This window comes from Anas platyrhynchos, chromosome 22, assembly GCF_047663525.1.
Source record: "Anas platyrhynchos isolate ZD024472 breed Pekin duck chromosome 22, IASCAAS_PekinDuck_T2T, whole genome shotgun sequence".
Lineage (NCBI taxonomy): Eukaryota > Metazoa > Chordata > Aves > Anseriformes > Anatidae > Anas > Anas platyrhynchos.
The window spans coordinates 2,327,280-2,352,923 of record NC_092608.1 but is presented as its reverse complement, the minus strand read 5'-3'; the positions used below and the strand labels follow the sequence as shown (position 1 = coordinate 2,352,923).

The 25,644-nt window shown below is 41.0% G+C and overlaps 1 protein-coding gene across 3 annotated transcripts in view; it reads left to right on the top strand.

Moving 5' to 3' along the window:
• The first annotated feature begins 70 nt into the window (after positions 1 to 70).
• SLC45A1 (solute carrier family 45 member 1) overlaps positions 71 to 25,644 on the top strand; it is a 43,568-nt gene continuing 17,994 nt past the window's right edge. The window contains exons 1-2 of one of the 3 annotated variants that reach the window (XM_027443362.3): positions 71 to 323; positions 24,314 to 24,375. In XM_027443362.3, the coding sequence (XP_027299163.1) occupies positions 24,347 to 24,375 (29 nt within the window). In that variant the 5' untranslated portion in view covers positions 71 to 323; positions 24,314 to 24,346. Of the gene's footprint in view, positions 324 to 24,313; positions 24,376 to 25,644 lie in introns of those variants that run through there. The other 2 variants (XM_027443364.3, XM_021275510.3) reach the window with 2 other exon arrangements.

The window sequence follows — 25,644 nt, the reverse complement described above, 5'->3', positions numbered from 1 at the left end:
GCAGCGGAAGCCGCGTTGGCTGGGCGGGGGCGAGAGGAGCGCGAGGCCGGCCGGGAGCTTCCGCCGGAGGGAGGAGGGACGAGGAGGAGGAGGGGGGGGGAGGAGCGGTGCCTCGTGGGGGGGGCGGCGGCAGCGCGGGGCTCGCGCCCGGTGCCGCTGCCTCAGCTCCGGGAGCGCCGCGGGAGCCGCGCCGTGAGGCACCGGCCCGGCCCGGAGGAGCCGCCCGCCGCCAGCGGGTGCTCGCTGCCCTCCTCCCGACACGAAGCGAGCTGCGGAAGCCGGGCCAGGCGCTGAGGTGCTGCGTTACCCGTCCCTGCCCGCCGGTGAGGAGCGTTCCGGGAAGCGCCGCGGCTTGCTGCTGTGAACATTGGCTTTCCGGGATTTTGTCCTGAGATTAATTCGTTTTTACGTTTAATTAGGGATCTTGACTAATTATACGTGAATTACCACAGATTTGACAGTGTGTTTTGTGTCCAGAGTTAGCGTTTGTGTGATAAACTGGAGCGGCTACAGCAGTAAGATTCTCAGCGGAAGGTGTTCTGCAAATATAAATATAAATTTATAAATCTATATAAATACAAATATAAACCTATACAGATTTTTAAAAATTATAATTATTTTAAAATCAGTTCTGCTTTACGGTGCAGTCATTGCTATGGTGATGAAAGAAATGTCAGCAATGGTCTCTAAAACTCCTATCACTGAGAACTACTGACGATAGTTAGAAAATGCACGTGCTGTATTCCTTGAACTGGAATACAGGTGACCAAGAAGGAAAAATGCTTCATTTCATCTCACAGCTGAGTTTTGGTTTTCCTTTTCACTGCTGCACTATGTGGAGCACGTCTGTAGTTGAAAATTCCTAATCTGCTTCATTTTTAAGGACAGTAAGGTATCCCACTGTACATTTGTATTATAAGAACTGTTGTCTTGTACCAACGGAGGTGATGTGCAAAAGGGAAAGGATAAGAATTTGAAGAGATTTTTTTTTATCCCCTTAGATGTGAGAAATAATGAAGAGAGGTCCTCTAAAGCTGGCTACATGTGTAAGCAGATGAGAGAAAGCAAAGGACAAAGAGGGGTGGAAGCCATCCAAAGAAAAGTGTAGAGCAGACAAATGAGGTTATGGTTTTGATGAAATAAAACACCCTGTGTTAGGGTGGAACTGCACTATGTTGTGCCTGGTCCCATGCTTAGACAGAGTGGCAGCTAGTGGTGATGCCTTACAATGTGATGTGGTCTAAGACTTATTCTGAATGGTCTACTATGAAATGCAGCAGGATTTATCTACCCCTTAGTAAGGAGTCGGGAAAAGAAAACCTAGCAAAAAGCAGTGCAGAAGGTGGTCTGTGAATAAACCTTTCCATCATGGAAAGTTATGAATTTTATCATTATATGATAGTTTAAAGTTCAACACATCAGCCTACTGACTTCCAAAATGAATGAGTTGTCATATTCCTCGTATCTTCCCTAAAAATTGCGGTCTTTACCTCAAGCAGAATCAAGATATGCCCAGCAGAAATGAAACTTAGTGTGATCATTACGTAGTTTCATTTCATATGTTTTATTCAGGTCCTTATCTTCTCTTCTGCTTTGTGGTGGTCTGACAGTGTGTCTACATACGAATTTTGAGGTTAAGGAATCTGTGTGTTACTCTTACTATAGTGATGTATGCATTATGACCATGTCAGCAAAATAAAGAGAACAAAACTTAGTTACTTAAGTTTTCAACCTATCAACCTGAAGTGACAGAAATCAACTGGAGCATCTGTTAATCTGGAGGAAATCATAACACATACAGGTTGCATCAGAACTGCTTATAGTCTCACTGAATTCTTAGCGAGTCAGAGGCTATCATGCAGCAGTTGTAAAGTCGTGCTGGTACGTGAGTAAATAAATTGTCTTGCCTATATTACAAGCAGATAAACTTTATGCCTCTTCTTACTGTACAGGGGGATGTTATGCAGTGTACTGTGGCACGTAATTTGGGGTAGAGAAAGACGTGGGTGTGTGAGGAAGAGGCAGAGACAATGAGTTTCATTAACGTGTAACGTTAATAAATACTACAAGCAGTTAATAGATAACGTTAATAAATACGATAAGCAGTGCAGACTCTTGGATTACAATGGCAACAATATACAACTGTGCACAGCTGATGCTCAAATTCTGTCTTATACAGGTCCCATTATTCAGGCTTTATATGAATTCACCTTATACAAGACTTTAAAGCAATTGGATAAAGCTAAATTGCCTCTTAAGTCATCTGTAGAAAATGACACAGATAGGGAATCTTTTATGCTTCAGGCACATGGAAGTGGTTTGTTGTGGAAAGGTACTATTTAAAGTGGAAGTACGGCATGGCTTTTGTGAGCTCTCATCTGTGTACCTTCATTAAATCTGAACGCTGCAAATGCCGGAAGTGTTAGCATGAGTTGGAAAAAAGATGTGCAGAGACTGATGAAAGAAAAATCCATTCAGGCTGTAGAGAAAGTGCCTTGTGTCAGGCTGTTGCGAGAGGACATTGCCCACTGCCCTAATCATCTGTTGTTTTCCTTTTTCCCTAAGCTAGAAGCAATATTGTCTCAGATGGACCTTGGATTTGAGCCAGCATTTGGCTATTCTTAGGATGTATCTGTATTTTGCTCTCCCTTCTATATTTCAGTCAGACATTTTCATCATGTTCTGCCTATGCAACTGGGTATGCAGTGATTAGATTCTGCATACAAAATTCAGCTTAGGTCCCTGTCTATGCAGATTGGCCTGCCCAGGGGACGTGGTGGAGTCACGGCCCCTTGCAGTGTTCAGGAAGCACCTGGATGAGGTGCTGAGGGATAAAATGTAGTAGCTTAGTGAGTAGTATTGGTGACAGGAGGACGGTTGGACTAGATGGTCTTGTAGGTCCTTTCCAAACCTGTGTTTCTATGATTCTTTCAGCAAAGGACTGCTCTGTTCTTTGAGTTTGGGGTCAGCAAAGAAGGGAACAGGATTAGGAGAGTGCAACGAAACATTTTCAGTGTAAGGATTTGTTGTTGTAAATGAGGAACGTATGTTTATTTGAGTGGTCAGATTTGTATGAATGCAGTTACACCAGGGAGGTACGGGGCAGAATGAATGTGCTGCGTTTCCAGTTTAGCCAGAAGACCCACAGAAGGGAATAAAAACTCATGGGTCAGTAAAGGAGGGCTAAATTAGAGGTTAGCATATGCAAGTGTCTAGACAGCAAATACAGACATACTGCAAAAGTCAGTCTGTCAGGGAGTGGAGAGTCTAAATTAAAAAGCCATTTCAAAGGCATGTTGCCTGGATGGGGTAATCATGTGCTCAGACTTCTTCAGTACACAAGCATAAGCTGAGTGAGGGAAGAGATCAAAAAAGGACAAAGATTGACACACATTCTGTAACAGCTTAGACTGGAATGGAACTTGATAATTTAAAAATAGCTGTTTGTTCACACTTGTGTTTCCCAGCAGTGGGCACAGTCACATCTGTTTTTTTTTACTATCCATCCTGTAATATTGGAAAGCTTTGGAGAAATATTACTTGGATATTGCTGATGTAGAGACACTGTTTGCTTGCTTGTTCCATGTCATATGGAATTCTTTCAGGGCACTGTAGAGAGACTTTCCATAGCAGAACACTGGTAGGATCAGCAGAAACAGGGGAGCTGACTCAAATCCCAGATTATCTGCTTCTTCACAGAGCCAGAGGGCTTGCTGTGAGCTGATTGCTTCAAACTATGTTTTTATGCCCTTTAGGTGTATTGTTTCCACAGGAGTGTAGCGTTTTGCATCATAATAGTTTGGGGGAAGTTTTTGGAATCTATCCACTTGCAGTGTAAGGTTCTGCAGCATGACCAAAGTTTTCATCCTTCCTGAAGGACATAGGATTGATAGTCTGTTACTGTGATACACTAGACTGTTCCTTTTCCAGTGTGCTTTTTCTTCCACGGTGAACTCCCACTACATAGATGCCTTTCTTGCAGCTAATCTAAAAGGGTTGAGAACAATAGGATGTATTCACACAGCATTTTGCAGGTAGACATTGGTTTTGGCGGTTGTTCTTCCAAACAACTAGAAGCTATATGATTAGTGGTTTGTAGTGCTTAGCTTGCGCTATTACACCTTGCCTTGTATGTTGGCTTTGATAAATGGACAAAGTGAGCTTGCATCTGAAAGCTGTAGAATGCCCATGTGTGTGTCTTTGTGTGTTTATTACCCCTTCCAGGGAAGGATTTCTCTTCCTTGCTGCAAGAGGTCTCAACTGTTTTGCCCATTGCAGAGTGTTTGAAACAAGGGGCTCTGAACTGGTCCTGACACAAAGCAGTTTGTTTATTAGGCTCTATCAAAGTCGCCAAGATAAAGAACATGAATTAGATCAGGTACGCATCAGTGGAAGGAGCCAGTCCCAGGTGATCCCGTGCACTGCCGTGTATGCTGCTGAAGTCAAGTGCCTACTGAGTTGTGTTGTGTAGCATCAGATGCATGGATTGCTGTGGCCAGACCCATCTTTGTCAAGACAGACCAGGAACTCTTCAAAATAAGTAAACGTTGTCAGCACCTGTAGATGTTGGGTATTTTGTATTGGCAAGTCTAGAAGTGCTCGGTCTTTCAAAGTCTTCATAACTGGTTGCTAGACTTGAGTGAGATTGAAAAGAGTGGTAGTAGTCAGTTCTTTGCTTTCTCTGTGCCTTTCCCATGGTTTGCTTTATCATTTTTATTAATGGCAACACCACAGTCAGCTCCTTTGATAAAATTGTTTATGTGCAGAGAGTCACTAATTGGTATGATTTGTGTTCTCTACAAAATAAATTTTAAGTAAAGCTGTCAGCCTAGAAGGATAGCTTACCATTAAAAACGTAACATAGGGATATTTCAGAGATTTTACATGAGCTGAGAGTGGAGTAGTGTAAGAGTAGGCCTGGCTTTGGTGAGCCAGGGAGGTAAGAGCAGACTGAGCAAGTGTGGGGTTAAAGATCAGCTGGTTCTCATTCTGAACCAGTGATTTCAGTTTTAAAAACTATATATAGAAAAATGGTATTTGGAAACAGCATGAAGTATATCATTGTAGAAATTAATAGTTCAGTAACTTGACTCCCGAACACTGCAAAGCTAATTTTATTTGTATTTGAGATTCTGCCTAAAAAGCTCATGGGGAAGAGGACATGACAGTCCACTGTCCAGTTTTATTTTGAGATGTGTTATGTATTTGCACTACTGATCCTTTACTATGGACATCCCCATCAAAGTGAGACTGTGCTACTGGATTTGGCTCTGGTTTTTTGATCATGTCAAAATCTGACATAAATTTTCAATATCTATTTATGACCAACAGTAGTAAATCCAGAGGCTAAAGTTTACCTCCATAAGTACATTTTTTGTGTGTATTAATAAAACACTGATTTTCTGAGAAGCTGAGTGGTCCAGGACTTAATGATAAAGATTAAGCAAAACCTATGAATTTCAGCTCCTTACTTATATAATTAAATAACTGATATTTAAAATACTTATTTGGAAATAATTTTAAATGCCGGTATCTCTAGTCCCCTATTCAAGGTCATGTATATGTGACTTAAATAATTTTTGTATAGAGAAAAAACTAAGGTCATTCCTTCCAAATCAGGTTGCATTAAAACATTTCAAATCAGACATCTAAAAAATGGAGGCATGAGAACAGCTTTCCACTCTTAAACATTTTTGTCATTAATGTGTACATACGCATGCACTGTGCCTATATAGGACAGATCTGATGTTGTAGAGCAAATACATAACGGGAGTTTTTAGCACAACTTTGATTTTTCCCTACTGAAACTAGTTAAATTATAAGCATCATCTTCTGTGGTCCAGCAGTGGTACTGGCAAGTCCAGGAATTGCTGTAGTCTTGAGACTACACTCATCCATAGGGTCACTACAAGTTCAGTAGTTACAACTTCTTTGAAAGGTTTTCTTTCCAGGCTCTGCTTAGTCTCTTCATCTGCTAAGGGCAGAGCAGCTTGTCACCGGTGAGTCAGTACAGCCTGCTGCGTTTTGTGTGACAGATGTGTCCAATTTGCTGGACAGGGAGTAGAGAATTGGTAGTAGCAGTGGTGGAGGTAGCCTTAGTATAGAAGCTCATCCTGTTCCTGGATGATTATATGTTTTCTTATCCCTTCATCTCCCCTGCTTCTTCCTTTGCCGTTCCTGTGTGCTCACAAACACAGGAAGAATAATTTTCTTTCTAATTTAGCAACTGGGAATCCTATCCCAGATAAACCTTAACGTTTCCAGGAAGACATAGGTACTTCTTAAACATAATGAGTTCATCTTTATTTTCTCCTTCAATAATTGGCACTTTCCATTCTAATCAACCAACACCCACTAACTATGTAAGCCACATGATCTTTTCAGTTAATACAAATCGTCATTTCCAGTCCAATAGACTCAGTTAATTGTGCAAACCTGCAACACACCCATAAAGCGCTTATCTAGTTTATTATGCAATGATGAATCATGAAGGAAATGTGGAGTGCAATTAAATACAGTGATGCAAAGATAGCAGTATGAAGCTAAAATCAAAGAGTAAATGATAATCATCTGTACTAAATGTTTGTTTTTGCATCTTGTTTTCAGAAAGTACCTAAATAAGTTACCTGGCTGCGCACACATGCCTGGCATGTTTCGACAAGTTAAAAAATGACCTGTAAACTTGTTAAAATATGCTGAACCAAATCTGCTGTCAATTTTTTTTTGTTAGTGAAACAAAATTATATGACTCAATCTCAGAATTGGCACACAAGCTTTTTCTAATTCTGGTGTGATCTGCCCATTTTTCTGGTCTTCCTGGAAGCAGTAGTTTCAAAATAAGGCTTTCATAAAGGTTTTGTTGTGATATGACTTCTAGTAAAACAGGTCTCATCTCCAAGTTTTTTTTAGTATCCCCTCACTCTAGCAGGAAAATATGATATCTGTATATTGATGGAGAACTTTGGGATTTTGCAAACAGATTTTTCTGGTGATGGGTTAATGATTTATCTTACATCCTCTTCTTATAACTTTGAAAATAAACATTACATACACAAATGCATGCATGCAGAGGTATGTGTGCACAGTACTCTGTAGGTGTGCAGAGGTATGTGTGCAACTACATTTTTACTTGCCCAAGTTACTCGCTGTTTATAAGAATGTTTGCTTATTTGCTTGTCTTCAATACATACCAAACACCAGTGATAACCTTTGGCGCAGTCATGCTAAACACATTAATAATTGTTTTCCTTGTCTATCAAAATTGTATTGTATTCCAGTGCAGTAATTAATAGCAGTTCAACTGCATTCTCTCTTGATGTCAGCTGACTGGATCACAAGTGACAGCCCATATTTCAATGGAAAATGAAGCTAATCCAGAATTTTGTATAATGAAAGTAACGTCCATTCAGGATTTGTGTGTGCGCAGGTGTGAATGTATGAGGCAATGTACAAACTGACGTTTTGAATTTAAATCTTCTGTTTGGCTGTGGATCAAACTAAAGCTGAGAGATTTGTATGTGGGAGTAAAAGCAACATGAGATATGCCCTAATGGGTCGGACTAAAAGCTGATTTAGGCTAGTAGTCAAATGCCTATGATAGCAGTAGGAAAGGCTACTCTGCGGAAAGCTTGCAAGCCCACACACTTCTTGTGGTCCAATCCTCCTGCATTCCCGCAGAAGCCACAGTTGTTGTAGTGAGCTTACATCTCTCACTGGTCCTGTATTTTCTGGTTACAGATCTGTTTTCCAAAAATTTATCTGGTCCCATTTTGAACTTGCTGAGCATAGCTGCCTCCACAGCCACTGCTGCTAGAAAGCTCTGGAAGTTCCGTGATCAGTATGCAAAGTGTTTTCTTTTATCTGCTTTAACCCAGTTGGATGTTGATTTCCACAAAAGCCCCCACTCTTAAAATTACAGGGTCTGTCAAGTAACCCTATGTGGCGAGGGTTGCACATTCAGCTTGTTTGCTGCCTTTTTTGTTTTTGATTTTTAACCTGGATCATAATCCTTCCAGTCTCCTGCACCCATCTTCCCTCCGGATCGGAATCCCAGCATCTCTGTTCTGCTCTTCAGTCTCTCCACATAAGCCTCTCTTTGTTTCATCATTGTAGTTACCTTTCTCCCTGCATCACCCTTGGTGCATGTGGGACTCAGATGCAAGCTTGTGAAGGCTTTACTTTGCTGCACCCTGTCTGGTTTGCCATACCCTTCTACTTCTTGTTGGCTGTTTTTCATAGCTGCTCCAATTACAGCTGGTGATTTTGGAGAGCTGTCATGGAAGATTAATTGATTGACTTTTTTATTCAACTCCTTCAAGCAGTTTTAGCAGAAAAAGAGATTGCTGAGGAATAGAAGTGTATTGTGTGCCTGTGCTAGTAGGAGCATCCAGCTAATTTACTTTGAAGTATTTTTTCCCCCCCTAAGTAGTTTAGGATGCTGTTTCATCTGCTGGGGTGGGGAGGGTACCACCAGTATTTGAGTGCTAAGCAGGAACTTGGCTAGCAGATTTCAGTGTTCAGCAGGGCAGCTGTTATCAGGCTTTTAAATTTGATTTCCAGCCATTTTTCTGGTATTTGTTGAAGGATATGCTTTATGGTTTTAGGCTTGGAGGCTCTTAAATTAGCCTATAGCATGAGCTGGTTACTTGAGTTGAGCTACAGGTTATTTTATAACAAAGAAGGCAGTGAAAGTGCTCCTTTGGGGCAGGATGAGCTCATGGTAACTCTGAAAGGTTCATCCGGAATACCCTTTTGCCTCAGCATCAAAGGAAGGAGGAAGAGGGCCTGGAGCAGGTAGCTGACCGTAAGTCTATTATAATCTGTGACGTGTCACTAGAATTTACTAGTGAACCCATAAGGGATGATGGACAGAAGTTGAAGGTTTGCTCTGCTCCATTTCTACTGTGTTTTCTTTTTGTATTTGCTAATGGCCTCTATTAGAGACAGTACAGAAGACTAGAGTTGAGTAAAACACTATGTATTATGTAAAACAAATTGTTTTTGATGTAAAACAAATGTTACAGTAATACATTAGAACACATTGCCAGGTGAGGATAAAATGGTTCTTGTGTAGGCTGCCCCACCATAGGGCACTCAAGGATAAGGGTACTGGTGAACGTCCCAGCAACAGTGCCTTTTCTACCAGTTTGCTTGGTGTGGAATTGTTTCTAATGCCCTTCAATAAACGCTTTGAACTTGCCATGGGTAGTAGGATAAATAAAACTCAGCCTAGAGAAGATAAACTCGCATAAGCGTTACCTTTTCCTCTTTGAGGTGCGTGGCTACCCAAAGTTGCGGTCTGTTTCTGTAAGGCTGATTGGTCTGCAAGTCATTTCAGTGCCTGGGCCAGACTAGATAGAAGGGCTTGGTATTCTGCATGAAAACTCCTGATTCTGAGTCTGTGACTCTCTAGGGACTTTTTGCTATATGGAATTTTAAGATGCCACTTTGCTTTTTTAGAGATGTAGATGCCTAAGAATATTCTATGCGATACAAGGTATGTTAAGTATTTTTAATCACTTGAATTTACAGTTTCTGGTGATTTACCTAAACTGTACTATCGTGAGAGAAGCTGGAGCAGCTTGCTTGTGCATCAGGTTATGGTAGCTGGTGTTTATTTTGTAAAGAAGATATCAGCAGTGTTATTTGGCAAGCAAGTGAACAGGAAGAAATGTCATGAGAGTCATTATTACTTGGTGTCAAAGCGAAAGGATTGGCTTGATAACTTGTCCTGATAACTGAGTAACCGTGAGTCACCCGATGTACAACTTGACAGCTGGAAGTCAGATTTAAGGCAGCTGTGATATCCCAGTCTGTAATCTTTTTTGTTTGCTTTTTGTTTGTTGATTTTTCTTTCCCCTTGGATGGGGGCAGGGAAGCAGTCTGTCAGCATTTTCCGTATGTTACTATAAATTCACCTGGAGTTCCTTCAGGGGCAACTTGCGCAACTGGGCTGCGTTTCTCATTTGCCTGAAGTTCTTTGGAGATTGGCACGTGCCACGAGAGTCGTGATAGCATTGCTTCATGGAAGTTGTGGCTTCATCTACAGTACTCTGTCAAGAATCTGCAGGGCAGGATCTGAAACCGAGCTCGTTGCCAGTTCAAAATATCTTGTGAGAGATTTGTGTGATGCTCAGAGGAAGGCAGACGCTCCAGTGCTGCTTTTGAATGCAGAATGGAAAAGACCTGGGCCTCCTACAGGTATTTCAAGCAAAAAGGTGGCATGGGGTCTTCCTCTGCAGGGACTAGCAGGCATTCTTAGGCCAGAGAGAATTTAGAGAATAAATTGAGGAGAGAATGAGAGCAAGAAATCCCAGGAAGGTTTTTAAGCAAAGAAATAACAAGGTGTTTTAAGTGTAGGGGGTGGTGTAGTGAAGATGAGAAGTCAAGGTTAGGGAATGTCAAGAAAGGAATAAGGGAACAAGTAGGAGTTGGATGAGAGCAGGGGTCTGATAAGTGAGTATACCACTGTGAAAGTTAGGAAACAAAATTAGGAAACTACCAGAGCAGGAGAGGAAAAGTTTCTGTGGTTGAAAAGGCCATTTTGTCATCTGCAACTGGATATAAGGGGAAACTTCCTCACAGTCCATCACTGGAACAGGTTCCTCAGAGAGGCTGTGCAATCTCCATCCCTGAAGGATTTCAATACCAGACTGAATCAAGCCCTGAGTTACCTGGTCTGACCTCATGGCTGATGATCCTCCCTGGAGAAGGAGGTTGGACGAGATGTCCTGAGGGCCCTCTCACTCTAAATTGTCAAATGATCCAGTTCATGCTAAAACCAGGAAAACAGAAAGCTTTACGAATGTCTTTGTCCAGCTGACATGAATTACGTGTGCTGGGGGGAATCCCGTGGATTTCTTTCTAGGGAAAGCAGGAAAAAAAAAAGGACATTGCTCACTTGGCTGTTCTTTGAGTTGAAGCAGGAGGGTGGAACAGAACAAGCAGTTGGCCAAAGGTGAGGGTGCTGCTGAGCCCCTCCCTGAGAAATGCTGGAGGCGCTTGGTGCAGCAGCCTCTGGCCCTAAGGACAGCAAGGAAGACTGAATGCTTGCAAGACACAGCCTAGCATCTGACTCAGAGCTTGGCATCCATCGTACTGTTTGTGGTTGCTGTGGAACATTGCATTAGGTGTGCTCAACTGGAAAGTGAAATAAAACGCTGTATATGAAGTGTTCTTTGTTGCTAAGATGCCAACATATCTGCAATTCATTCTGGCAATATGGGAGGGAAAAGGTTAAGCAAAGGTACTGGATATAGTGTCACAGTTACTGCCTCACCTGGGCCTCTGGCCAACAAAGCCAGTATTTCAGGTGGGACAGGATTCAGGAGAGGCTAGGCCTCCTCTTAAGTGCATTAGATCTGCTGGTTGCTGTCTCTGAAGAAACGAGACTGGAAAACGAGAGAAAGGCTGTGTTTGTATTACTTTCAGTGATGCGTTCCTGTAGAAACAGGGAAAATGCAACTGTGCTTCATCTGTGTGTAATGAGCTATGAAGATCAAGCCACGTGCTTTCTTTGAGGCTGCTGGTCTTGGCATGGATGCGTCCCAGGGTACCTTCCGAGGATTCGCACTGGAGCTGCCATCTGTATCAAAGGAGATGGTTCACAAGTGCTTTGTGTTGACAGCAGTGCTGAGCTGCCTGCCCACAGGCTTTCCCCAAGGATGACTCCAGCCCCAGGAAGACTACGTGACTAGTAATTTATTTGATTTGGCTAGGCTCTTGCTGTACTGCGTGTTTAAAACAGTAGTCACCATTTCAGCTAGTCAGGAGATTTTCTAGTGAAATTTGATTCAGAACAGGTAAGCCCTTCTGGATAGGATTGGGCAGATGAGTCAACTTACTGAGACATATTCAACCCCACTTGCATCTTATCTGCAAAAGCTGTTATCTAAAGCCCCAATTAGAGAATTTCTTAAGTATTGATCAATTCCACCTACTAATCCTGGCTTCCTGGCTGTCCCATCCTGGTCATCTGCTTTGCTCTTGCCAAAGGATTAATTTTCTCCAGTTGTAGGACGAACGACTCATTTGCCAAGGCTATGAAGATGTGAGAACTGGACCTTTAAGGCTCTGGCATAAGTCTGTTGGCAGTGATTTCTCCGTAGCAAAGAGGGATTGTAGCCAAGAGGACCGCTTAGAATGCAGTGGGTGTTGTTGACCTTCTTGGCTCAAAGTGATGGGAAATTGCACAAGGGGAACTTGATAGCCAGGTTAGCTCTTTCTCTGTAAGGAAAGCTCGTATCTGCATGTAGAATATATATATATATATATGTATGTATTTACATCCTGCTTTAAGGATGCTGGTACTGACAATTCATTTAGGCAAGACAGAATTAAATGGATTCTTTTTTTCTTCTCTAGAGGGTCTATTCCTTTATTGCCACCAGCGATGGAGAGACTACCTCTTTCTGTGCTTATGGAATGGCCAACATTATTCATCATGGTGCTGTTAGGAAAGGAGCACGGATATTTGCATTGAGCTCAGCATACAACCTCTGGAGTTGTCACAACAGGCACCTCAAGTTTGATTAGCAGCTTCCCCTTGCTGTGACAAATGTGAAATGCAGGAATACTGTCCTCACCTTGTGGCCTCTTTTATCGTAAGTCTTTCACAGAACTAGTAAGGCAATTTCCACAGCTCCAGCCTCTACTCATTTAACCTAGATGCTTTAATGTCTGTACCGGGTGATACCAGAAACTGTGTGGTGCTGGCCATGCTGTAAACTGTTTTTTTTTTCTTAATCACAAATACAAAGCAAAAATTGGAGATGATCAGTCTCTGGAGTTGGAGAGCCTGGAGTTCTTCAAGGCTCCACCTCTTGTGTGGGAGGTGATATGGATATAGTCCTGCGTGTACTGATCAGAGGAGAATTCATTGCTCAGCTGTGTGCTATTTTCCCTCGTTATTCCTGCTCCCATCACTCTGTACCAAATACCAGACATCAGCACTGCAGAAACTGCAGCTTCACCTAGGTGACTCAGAGTATTGGGAACCAGCCAGATGTCACTGCCTGTCTGCAGAAAGCTACGAAGTGAGGGTATTTTATTCAGCAGTATAGCAAGCTGCTTGCTGGAGGTCTGAGTTTTATAGCCATCAATATTAATTCTTTGTTCATTGAAGCTTACTCACCCTACCGTAGAGACTAGAGAGGCTTTAACTCAGCCTGTGGGAAACAAATTGATTGACATGTGCCCTTGACAAATATCCAGATGTTTTGAGTAGGCCTGGTGTTAATATATAGTGCTGCCTGCTTGATGGAGAGGCTTTCAGACAGCGGGTTTGGAAGTTTGCTTTTTGACAGGATGGTTGACAAAGCCAGTAGAGACTGCATAATTGGAAAAGTGATATTTGTAATTTGGTGGATTTAATGAGGGATTGGAAATGAATTCTGTTGGTGCAAAACACTTACAGGAAGCATAAGACCAGGCTGCTTAATACATAGGATGCTATATTTGTCTTCAGGTGGAGGATAGCTGGATAAAGATCCAATGCAGAAATGCATCTGGTGTAGCAAATAGGTGTGTGTAAACATGGAGGAGTGCAGATCATGGAACTGTAATCGATTAAGGTGTGCTTGGATGAGTCATTGACTAGTAGGGATGTAGCCAAAATCAGAATCACAGCTGTGTTTACACTGTGTGCCCAGTTTGGGAAACATGGGCCTGTAGTGGAAGAAGGCAAGGGGTGTTACACAGAGGTGTAAGAGATTCCAAGTCTCTTCTGTTCATGATTCACCAAGGCAATGGCACCTTGCACTTGCTGCACCCTGACTAATGCAGGGGCTATTCCCAAGTGTTCAAAGAATATTGGAGGTTACTAGTTCAGAATTTTTATGTGTTACATCATTTTATTGCAGTGACTGACTCATCAGGTCAGTTCATTTAGCAAGTAAGCATCAGTAAGTGAGGGAACAGTAACAACATATACTTGCATTGACTCAGCTGAGACTACACTTTGCTGCCTGCTGTAATTACTTGATAAGGTTCGTCTCCTTTCCCAGAGGCAGAGAGAGGACAGCAGTACCTGCAGGCAGGCTATGAGCCTTAAACAGAAAAATGGCATGTGTGGGGAGGTTTTATTTTGTGGATTAAAAAAACAAACAGCCCAAGTATTTACTTAATCTCGTTTTATTATGACTTTGTGTACAGGAAGCAGTGTTTATTACTTGTAAAGCAATATCCTGTGGGGTGAATGCCAGAGGGAAAAGGCCAACCTGGAAAAATCAGTCTTTAGGTGTAACACACTCTGAGGCACATCTGTTCCTTAAATAGCTCAGGTTTTGAGTACACTGTAGGCATAATATTGCCCAACAAAACCAAATAGCTAGGGAAAAATGTCATTAGGACAATCTTTCATGAGTCTGTCAGTCACAAGCATCAGGAACAGAGCATTTCAATGAGCTGTGAAAATGTCTTGAAGTCTTCAACTAAAGCCTTTCCTTGACAATCGAGAACTTTCTCTAAGTCCAGCGTGTTGATTTATTTATTGATTTTTGTAGTTTCTTTCCCTTTGTGAATTGTGTGAATACACATGTGGAAACCTTTCTGATTATGAATAATAAATTTTCTCTTTTTTTTTTTTTTTCCAAGACTATCAGGAACTGTGAGGAACAGTAGGGAAGTATGGTAATTGTTTGGGATGTAGAGATTTCAGTGAGAGTAAGCAAGCACAAATCATGATTAGAAAGGGAATGGTGCAGAGATGTTTGCACAGTGGAGATCAGATGCTATGTCCAGATTAAGGAGGAGACATTTCAAGATCCTGCTTCTCCAGTCATCCAAGTCAGATACCTGAAATAGCGTGCTCTGTCTACCTGCTGACTTGCATATTCCTCTTCTGTCTGTAGAAATGAAGCAGGAATAGAAAATTAATGGCTAGCACATGCCCAGCTCATACTAAAGCATAGGGCTGGAGCAGGCACCCATTAAGACTTAGCCTAACTGCTGAAGATTTTGCTCCACCTGTTTAAAATAAGGTCCTTTAGGCTATCTTGTAGTCAGGACAGGAAGGAAGTTTTAAAAAGAGATTAATGGTTGTGAAAAAAAGACTTGCTCATGTTACGTCTTTTGTATCCTTGCTTTAAATGCCCACATGTGTATGTGGGAGAAGAGAATTCATAGTTTACTGTCATTATGATCGGGGTATGGCATAGTTGTACAGGAAACAATCTGTGGCCTGTTCAATTGTTTGCAGTGTTGGTTTTTAGCATGAGAATGCTTGAATTATCTGCTTTTTACTTAAGGGAAGCATTTTTTTTTCTTCCATCAGCTACGTGATTGAAAGGCTAGTGGAGGGGAGTATTAGTAATTTCCTTTCTGCAAAGGATGACTCAGTAGATCAAGTGACCACTAAGCACCCATTCTACGTGAAGAGCAGCAGGAAAAGTTAAGAGACTGGCTCTGGTATCCTTCATTCTGAATTTACTTCGGAATATGGTTTATTGGAGAGGATCAGCTCCGAGTCTAGCCAGACACAAAAATTGACACAACAGTGCGCATCGTTGCCTCCACAGTGTGATATTTGAAGACAAATATTTCTTGCTTTAAAGCAAGAAAAAGGCACAAGCTAAAGTTGAAGCATTTTCCTAACTATTTTATGTTATACTTTTATTCCTAGTGCAGGAAGTGCCTAAGGGATAGACAAACTTTTGCCTGGAATTTCTCTTTGCATGTCTTATGGTCAATTTAAAATGCAGTGGTAAATGATTGCTCAAAAAGTTTTTTTAAGGAGGCAAGATTAATAAGAAATGACTTTGAACTCTACAGAGATAGTTGAGAGTCAGCCTCTGAGTCTCCATGTTATTCCTAATTCAGTGAAACTGCTGTCTTTTTTTGGTAATGTTGGATTTTATTTTAAGGAGTAAACAACCATTATTAGTGGATAGAGTCTAAAAACTTTAATCTGAGGCTGTAGATAGAGAGTACAGCTCCTGTACATATGAGCTAGATTAAAAATTCAATGCATCCCCTACCCTGTACTGTCCTGCACATCGTGCAAACATGTTCTTGTGCCATGGCTGTGGCTTAGTGAGCAGGTCGAACTGTTGTACCTGTGTGCACAGACGAAAAGCAGTGATATGTTGTTGTGGACCGCTTCTATGTTCTTGCACTTTTTTTCCTTTGAATTTCTGCAGGTGATGTGATGCTGCTTACCACGCTTTTGTATGGCAGCAGATAGGCAGTGTAGAGTGAAACATTGTGTGGCTTCCAAAAGTAAACGTGAGAGCAGTGTGGGTGAGTAGGCTCTCTCCTAGTCTTGACTCCAAGTGCTGCAGATCCATCTGGGAATGGATCCAAGCCAGTCTTGGTCTCTAGCACCACACAGTGGTGCGCAGGACTCAGTGTGTTGGAGCTACCTTAAGCTGTCTCTTTCCTGGTCATTCATTTGAACCTAATGCTCTGGGCTACTGGTTGCATACAAACCATAAATCCTGAGACAGCTTTCCTAGAAGCAGTTTCATATCTGAGGAGCTGATTGACAAGATTCATTTATTTATTTATTTTTGTCATAACTTGTACTTTGACTCGCATTGCATCTTCTCAGCTAATTTTGCCCTCACATGCCTGTGAGGGTACAAAGTTCCATTGGAAAGGTATTGCTAATCCCTTATATGTGGCTGCAGTTGTAGCAGCTACCTTTTAAAACAGGCCTTCTCTAGTGGTTCATGCCAAAGAAGTGTAACCAGATTTGGCTAACAGATTTTGTTAAACACCAGGTATTATCAAGAGGATCAGTTTACTGCCGTCACGCTGGTTACTAAAGATGGTTGAAAATGTAGTGCTATGCATGAATCAGTGTAATAGGATGAACCTAGATCCCATAAATATAAGAATTTAGAGCACTATGTCCTTGTGCTGAGATTCACAAACATGTTTTTACAATCTGAAAGTTTATTCAAGAGTAGTTTTACTATGATTTGGTCATGCCAGGGGCCACATCGTCCTCTTGATGGATTATGACAGATAAAGCTTCCCTTCCTGCTGATAAGAAATAATCCCCATATAAAAACTAATAGAGAGTCTGTTTTATAGTTGTGCCCAAGTCCATCTAGTCTCTTCTGGGAATGCATGAGTAATGAAGTGAATTTCTCAGCACATAGCATATTTGTGACTGAGGAAGAGTTTTTTATTTCCAGATTACACCCACATATTGTCATGAACCATTTACTGTAAAGAAAAGGCATTAAGACGGAACAGGAGTAAAGTTCTAGGAAATATGAAATTTGGATTGCTTAAAATGTGCATTGCAGAAAATGACTGTAGTGCGTGTCTATGAATTACATGTTGTCTGGGTGATGTTCAATCTTATGGCAGTATTTAGCATCTACAAAGCAGGTTAACGCCGCTATTGTTTTAGTCATGCTCAGGTGAGATCCTAAGAATGGAAAAAAAACCAAGCTCATGACATGCCTAGAAGAACTTTATAGGTATAGCTTCCGTTTTAACAGTATTTTCCCATATTCTTTGCTAGCTATTAACAAATGGTAGATAACTTTCATCCTTGTAATCAATAATTTGAATGATGACATTCGTCTTCCCAAGAAATAACTGTGCGATGAGTCCTGCTTTCCTGGAAGTGGCTGAATACCTACCTACCTGTCTGCCGGTGGGAAGCAGGGAGTGAACTCCTTGTTTTGCTTTGCTTTGCTTGCACATGCAGGTTTTGCTTTACCTAGCATATTGTATCTCAACCCATGAGTTTTCTCACTTTCACCTGTCAGATTTCCTCCCCCATCCCACCTGGGGAGAGTGAGTGAGTGGCCGTATGTTGCTTAGCTATGTGCTGGGGTTAAACCACAGCGGTGGTGATTTATTTCTTATGAGGCACTCAGTGAGTCCCTGTGGCCTCCGTAGGCTCAGGCAGGCAGTTTGCCATCAGGAAGGATGGGAATGGTTTGTGTGTGCTCCTTGGAACAGGGTGATGATGGTTCATGTTGTTGCAATTAGATGATCTTTGTCCCTTCCAACACAAATTTTTGTTTTCTTTTTCAACATACATATGCTATATTAGATTAGGTTTTGCATTACAGCCTGAATTGCTGTGCTGACTGTTACAGAGGGATAGAAGTGTCCTTACTGTAGTCTTCGTTTTAATGTAGTCTGCACCACAAAATGAGCACTCTGTACTCTGCAGAAACGGAGTTTTTTCAAGCTCTATGCAAAATACAGTTGATGTTTGTTCTGTTCTGCTGCTGCTGAATGTTCTCAATTTTCCCTTCCAAGAAGGTTTTAAAGATGAGGAGCAGTGTCCTACTGGAGCACAGCCCACTTACCTCAGTGAGGCTCTTCTAAATATTTTTTTTCCCGCTTGTTTGCATGAGACTGAGTCATTATCATTTACTTGGTGCGATCAAGCTGTAATGATTCAGCTCCAAAAAGCTGTAGGTACAGTCAGCCAAGTGAAACACACAAGTAGACATAAGTATCTAAAGCAGGGAGCTTGGCTTTTTGATTTTTTTTTTAAGAACAAAATATGATGGTAAGTGCTTAAAACAAAACAAGCAAACAAAACAAACCACTGTGGTTATTTCTATTCAAATTCTGTGTTAGCCAAGAGACTGAATAGTGTGCAATTCTTAAGTAACATGGCAGTTGTCCAACATTCCAAGAAAGAAATCTGCCTGACAGATTTTGTGTGCGAGAGAGATCTCTTCTGACTCAGTCTGAAGGAAAATGAGATCTTTAGTGCTGTACGTGATCTTAGGGTGACACTATGCATACAATGTCAACTCTAAGTCCATTTGCATTATTTGTGTGACGGAAGGTCAGTACCTTTTTTACATAATACAAGATTAGAAATATAGTACAGTAATAGCCCTTTTGCATCCGTTTCCCATTTTGTAAAACGGATTAATTCAGTGGAATTAAAACTGAATGCAATGTTATTTTTAAGGCACGCTGTATTGTATTATCCATTTGTGAGTATCGGTGGTGGTATTTCAGTCTCCGAACAGCTTAAAAATGCTGTTTGAACAGGACATTATGGGGTTACAAGGTAGTTTGTATCCCATGTTTTCTTTGCTCGTGTGGTTATATTGACTTGGGAATGAAAAAAAAACAGCAAAAAGCTGAGCTTTGCCTCATTACCTAGAGGAGTCCTGCTTGTATGGATTGCTGTGATTTACAAAGGTCAAATCCAGTGATAAGGAGAGTACTTGTGGCCAGAATATCTGACCCACACATGTCCTGGTCAGTTTTGTGACAGAGATTTCTGAGCTGTGTCCAAGGCTCTTTAGTGCGTCACTGAGTTATGTGTCTAGCTAGTTATAAACTGCATAGTCCTCAAGAAGTCTGTGTTTTTCCAGGCATATGCCTAATCCTGTTGCTGTCTTAGGTCAGTGGTACATTTTTATTTATTTATTTAGCTTCTTTAATGATACCAAGACTTGAATACACATTTGCAATGTCAGAAAGGTGTACAGGTTAATTTCCAGTTTGAATGGGGCTCCCATGCTTTTAACCACCTCCAGAACAAGTATTGCTTCCTTTATATGTAAAAAGCTCTGAGGGTGGAAGGTTTGATTAACATCTGTCTGCTCAGTCAGCAGTGTTTTGTTTTCTGTTTGGGTTTTTGCTTTGTTTTTACTCAGTTTTGTGATTTCCCTGTGTATGCAGGAAAAGGTCTTATTTTGTGGTTTTGAAGTTATGGCCTTTGAAGAAGATGAAATTTCCCAGACTTTAGAGACAGCAGCCTCTTAGAGCCCTGTGGTCATTGATTTATCTGTGAACTGCATGTTGTGCTTAGGAAGAGACAGCAGGGTGGATTTGCCTGTCCAAGTAGAGTTCTGCTTTGGAGCTGGCTGTCGGTTTTCTTGGTAGTCACTGAAGAGAAAGGGGTGTTGCAGGGGTATGACTCAGCTCATCCAAGGCTGTGTCCCTGTAACTGGCTGTGCAGATCATCAGAAGCAATGTGGTCAAAGTTTCATCAGAGCAACATTCATGCCAGGGCTCAATATTTCACATTTATTTTACCACAGAACTCAATTAGCTGAAACTTGCATGATTTCTATTTGATGTATGCATATTCCTCTTGAAAATATTATATTGATTACTGCTGTGTATCTTTCCACTGGCTAAATTCAGTGATTTATTTTTTTCTTCCTCTCATCATGTTGCTGGTTGAACAAGGAGAGAAAATGTGTGGATTAAGAGGTGTTTTATTTTATTTTATTTTTTAACAGATTAGGTGGCTGAGTGAATTAGGCTTTTCCAAATGAATATATAGCTTCTCAACTCAGTGCGAAACCACAGCTTGTCTATTCCTAACAAGTCAAGAATAACAGTCCTTTTCATATTAAAACAGTTGTTTTTATTTTACTTTCATGCTGGCAAATGAGGCTTCTGAAGCACTCTGAATTTGGGTAGAGTCTTCACTATTTCAAGTAGAGAGAAGTTTTTTTGTTGCAGGAAGCTCTGCACGCTTCCAACTTGATCTTTGCTATAGCTGTCATTTTCAAGCGTGCCAAAAAAAACATAGTCTTTAAGGATAGTTTCAAGAGATTACTTTTTATCCATTAACCAGTTTTAGTGAACAAATGTTGGCAATATTACTCTTTTAGGATCTTTAGGATCAGTTTCTTCTAGGGAATGAAACCAGAGTGGAAGAATTGCTACCTCGTGTCTGTTTCCTGGAGGAAGGGAGGTTGGAAAGGAAAGCAGTAGTCTCCCACTGGAATCTTGGTCTGAGGTGAATAGTTAAATGACAGGTTCTTTGTTCTGCAATGGGGCCTCTCTGACCTTCCACTTCCTGTTGAGTTGTGAAACGAAGAAGTAAACATTTAATTGAATGTGGCAGGCTGAGGCAGTTGGCCTTATTGTAGAAGAAATGTCAGTCCCTTTTCTCTCTGCATAAATTCTCTTTACTGGCAGCACTAATGGAGCTACAGTGGAAGAAAGGCAAGCCTTTAATTTAGTGAGTCCTACGTTCAGGCAGAAATAAAGGCAGTATGTTTCTTGGTCCCTGGAAGTGTTGTGTGTGCAGCAGGGTTGTTGAGGATTGCCCACAGTCAGATTCCTTTCAAAAGTATTTTGCTTATAGCATAGGAAATCATTTTGCAATGCTGAACTCCTCAAAGCTGCCATGGGGCTTGGTGGGAGATTGGATATGGCATAATTTTTTTGTACTGATGTCTTGGTTCCAGAGTGGAATTGCTAAGAGGTGTTCCTTGTACAAACACAAGAAATTCTTCCAACTGGTTTCCTTGAGCTCACAGCACTGCCATGACCGTGCATTTCTAGCTGAGGTAGGCCTCTTTAAAAGGTTCTCAGCATAAATAAAACCACAAGTTTGGTGTCCCTAACCATGGCAAGGGGGGTGGAATTAGACGATCCTTAAGGTCCCTTCCAACCCAAACCATTATATGATTTTAAAATGCGATAAATTTACCTGAACTTACTGTTCATCTGACTCAGATGGTAGGTAGTCCATTTACTTCTTCCATGTTTACCAGTTCATACTATCCTTCAACTGTGCTTTGTGATGACCTTTCATAATTTTGAAGCCTGCATAATCTCCTGCTGCAGAAGACTTGGATATTGCTCACGTACTACCAGTGACCCTTGTATATTTCCAGATATAGTTAATAAGAACATCTTGTTATGCCTTTAAAATAATGTCTGCTGTACCTGTAAGTAAATGTTACAAGTAGAAAGACAGTCTAGAGATGAATTAATTTTAACTCCCTTTAAGTGTTGAAGGCTCATCGTATTTAACACAATTTCCTGGAGGGAAAGGAGCATTTGGTGCTGTGGAAGCAGTGGGTGTCCTGATAGGCAGTATGCTGCTGTTTAAGATGTCAGCTTTTCCTGTAGTGCCCACAGCATCACTCAGGAAGGGATCTCCTCCCTCGAAAAATGCCATCTCCCTATGCACACTCCTCTCCTCCAGATCCCAAGTAGAAGACTTTTTTTTTTTTTTTTTTTTTTTTCCCTAACACTTCGTCAGTCTTTGTTAACTCTTATTATTGCTGAGATTTCCTGAGGCATTTGGAGCTTGTTGTTGACTGAAAGGAGAGCTGCTGTGGAGCAGCATGTATCAGAGCTCCAAGGATAGAGCCGGGTGTTGCCTGCCTGGGAGTACGGGGGTGCAAACGTGAATCACAAACTGCAGAACCAGGAAAGCAGTGACATCAGGGTAGTTATTTCTTGGATCGCTCTTAACCAGCAGCAGGTCAGCTGGTGGATGGTTGCAGCCTGAAGTGAAAGGTTAATTTGCCAACCAGCAAATAGATCCGAAAGTGAATATCTGCGTTTTGCCAGCATCTTGTAATGTTTCTGTGAAAAACGGTATCCAATTGCAGGTAATTGGTAGTGCTTCAGTTTCCTGTGGCAGCCTATGTATTCATGTTAGGTCAGCTCAACTGCTTTATAAGCATGGAAATGAGCTTAAAATCGCATGATCTTGCGATCTGAAAGAACTTACAATGTTAGTAGATTTCGAACACCAGACCTATGAGGCTTTCTACCAAGCTGCATTAAGCAACAAAGCCTTGCCAGCAGGTTCAGAGAGATCACCCACCCAGCCACCAAGATGAACCCACCACCAAGATGACAAAGGGAGTGGAGCACCACTCCTGTGAGGAGAGGCTGAGAGCTGGGACTTTCCTCTTGACGAAGAGGAGGCTCATGGAGGACCTTTGCACCTAGAGGGAGGGTGCAAAAAAGATGAAACCATGTTCTCTGTAGTGGTTCTCAGTGCCCAGGATAAGAGGTGAACTGGAACACAAGAGGTTCTGTCTAAATATCAGGAAGCACTTCTGTACTGTGTGGATGATGGGATAGGGTTAGTCACCCATTTCTGCATGATTTGCATGATAAAATCTCAAAGAATGGAATAGAAACACATTTCATATGTAAAATAATTATCAAGTTTGTCCAGAATGTTCTATCTTTTATGTTGAAGTTCTAGAGACTTTTCTATAAGTTAGGTGGAGTAGAAAGGCAAAATTACCATCCTAAATGCTGTTTTCTGATTGTGTCCCAAATACATTAAGCTATATTGTTTCCTTAACATGAATGTTTTGGAATTAAAATTGTTTTTGCATTAAGTTCTGTAACTGCCCATGTCAGTGTTTCCTTTGCCACTAGAGAAGTTGTACTTGAAGCCCATAACTCACAATTTGTTTTGTCTCTTCATCTTTCCTCCCAAGGTCTCCCAGGTTCTTCCTGACTATTATAACTATTCATGTATTTTAGTAAACAATTTTCCATGGTGCAGACTTGCATGTATTTTAGCTGTTTCCTGGCTATTGTCTCCAAGCATTTAAGAGATGATTCTGCACCAGTATCCTATTGTACTGCTACTTTGTTTTACAGCACCACGTTCTCCCCACCTCATCTTCCCCTAGCTCAGCATTCATCTCTGAACAAAACCATGCAACTTTTGATACAGGTGCTCCGATCAGTCGATGGCTGTGGTGCATCTTTGACCAAATGCAGGGTGTCTGAGCATTTCTTAGGGCTGTTGGTGAAAATCTTGATGCCTGAGGCGTTCTGGGAAGCTAAACCAGTTTGGCAGGAGTGTGATGGCTTGGTCTGCCAGGCAGTGCATAAATAGCAGCTGCTTGCTCTTGGAATGACCTCCCTTTTTTTCCAGAAAGTGAGTCCCTTCTCCCCTGTTTTGGACTGATGTAGAGCTCTTAGTCCTGTGTTGTCCCGTTTTATATTCTTAGAGACTAGCTTTCTCTCGGACCTGTGAAGTTTCCTTATTGTTTAATGACTTGCAGAGGTTGAATGTCAGCAATTCGATCTTCTAACATCTCAGGACTCTGGACTGCTGATTCACAGATATTTTACCTTTGGTACTGATATCAATCTGAGTTGAGAATATACATCATCTTGCAGTTCTGAGAAATATGAGAAATATTTACCTTTTCTGTATTACTGTTGGCAGATTTTACCCTATTTATATAGTAATGGCAATCCAATAATTACAGATGTTTTATAGATTGCTATGTTTGTTTTTTATTCTAATATATTTAAATAATTTTGATCATCTTTGCTGGAAACTTTTCCATCACTGCATCTTACTTCCATTATATATTTCCTAGCTGATTATATATAGTGGCTGCTATTTTCAATCTCCTTTCTGGGTTTCATTAAACTTGAATTCCCAACATTGTCGATGCCGTACAAAGGACAAGTATTTTCTAATTAAATTATCCTCTTTTGAACTAGCCTGACTTATAGGATCCAGTCAAGAAAGTATGTATCTTAACTATAACTTCTGATCACTGGAGATGCATCTTTTCCTGCCACAGGTATAGTTGGTAGCACAAGGTTTGCCTATGAACCTTTGTTTCTTGTTTTTCAGGTCAAAGGAATATACAGTCAGACTTTGCATGGCATGAGGCAGAAACAGGATTTTCTAGCAGGGTGAGTACTTGCAGAATCAGCAGGTTGATGATTTCTAATGACCAAGAATTCCAGAGACACTGCTTCCTAAATAAAAGCAAAGAGGGTCAGTAATCACTGAGTAAATTCTATTTCACTTCTGCCTGTTTAATAGATGGTTTCGGGGAGGAATTTAGGAAAGGTGCATTGCAGAATGATTTAATGTGAGCTCCTGTGGTGATCGTAAGGAGTACTAAAAGGGAGAGGTTCACAAATGGAGTTTTGAAGGAGCTATTTAAAATGATAATATGGCTAGGGGTTTAATGACGGTGTTCAGGAGAAGATTTTAAATAGAGATCATGTACTGAAGAATGTTTTTCTTTTTGAGTTCTCACTGTCTTTGACTTAAATTGTAATCTCTTTTCCATTTTGTGACCATTGCTAGATGTAGACTTCCAATCCCATTTTGGCTTTTTTGCTTCCGTATCTGAAGACATATGAGAAGCGCGTCTTTCATGAGTTTTGGATTTGCTGGTTTTTCGTGCCATTTTCATTGAATGGCTGCAGGAATAGCTAGAAAAGACCTTGAGAAGTCAGAGTTCTGTTCTATCTCCATGGCCCGTGGCAGACTCTGATAACTCTGAACTGCTCTCAAGCATGCTGGCAGATGATCCTAAAAATCTGTGTTTGGCCTATGCAGTGTGTGTGTGATTTGGTGAATCTGGATGTCTGTCTGATTTTAAGGGAAAATATTTGATTTTTCAGACAGCAAGGGTTACTTAAGTTGGCATACAATACATGAAAAATGTATTTGCAGTCTTGCTGAGTGCCCTCAACAGGGCTCCACTATAAAAAGTGGAACAATAGTTTGTTTCTCTTTTGTATAAACCTAAACCACTTGTATGTTTAGAAATAGGCAAGGTTTACATGTTTGTATAGACTAAGGGATATCTTGTACTTTTGCTTGCTTTTCATTATTCAGTAATAATTTCATGAAAAATTCTGGTACGTTAAATCAGTCCTGCAGTTTGGATTATCATTTTCTAAATCTAGGTTCACTTCACTCGTGCTTTCCTGTCAAGATAAATTTATTGAGATTAGAAGATCAATAAAGCAATTATACGTACACACCATATGTTTGCACCCAGTAATCTGGAAAAATATTTAACACCTAGTCCTGAAATTTTGCATACTTCAGTCAATGTTTTTATTATCAGGAACCAAAAGTGTTCTAAGTGATGTAATTTTTAAATTTTACACTTAAAATTTTCAGCAGCACATGACAGGAGTTGAGAAGGTTCATGATCTGAC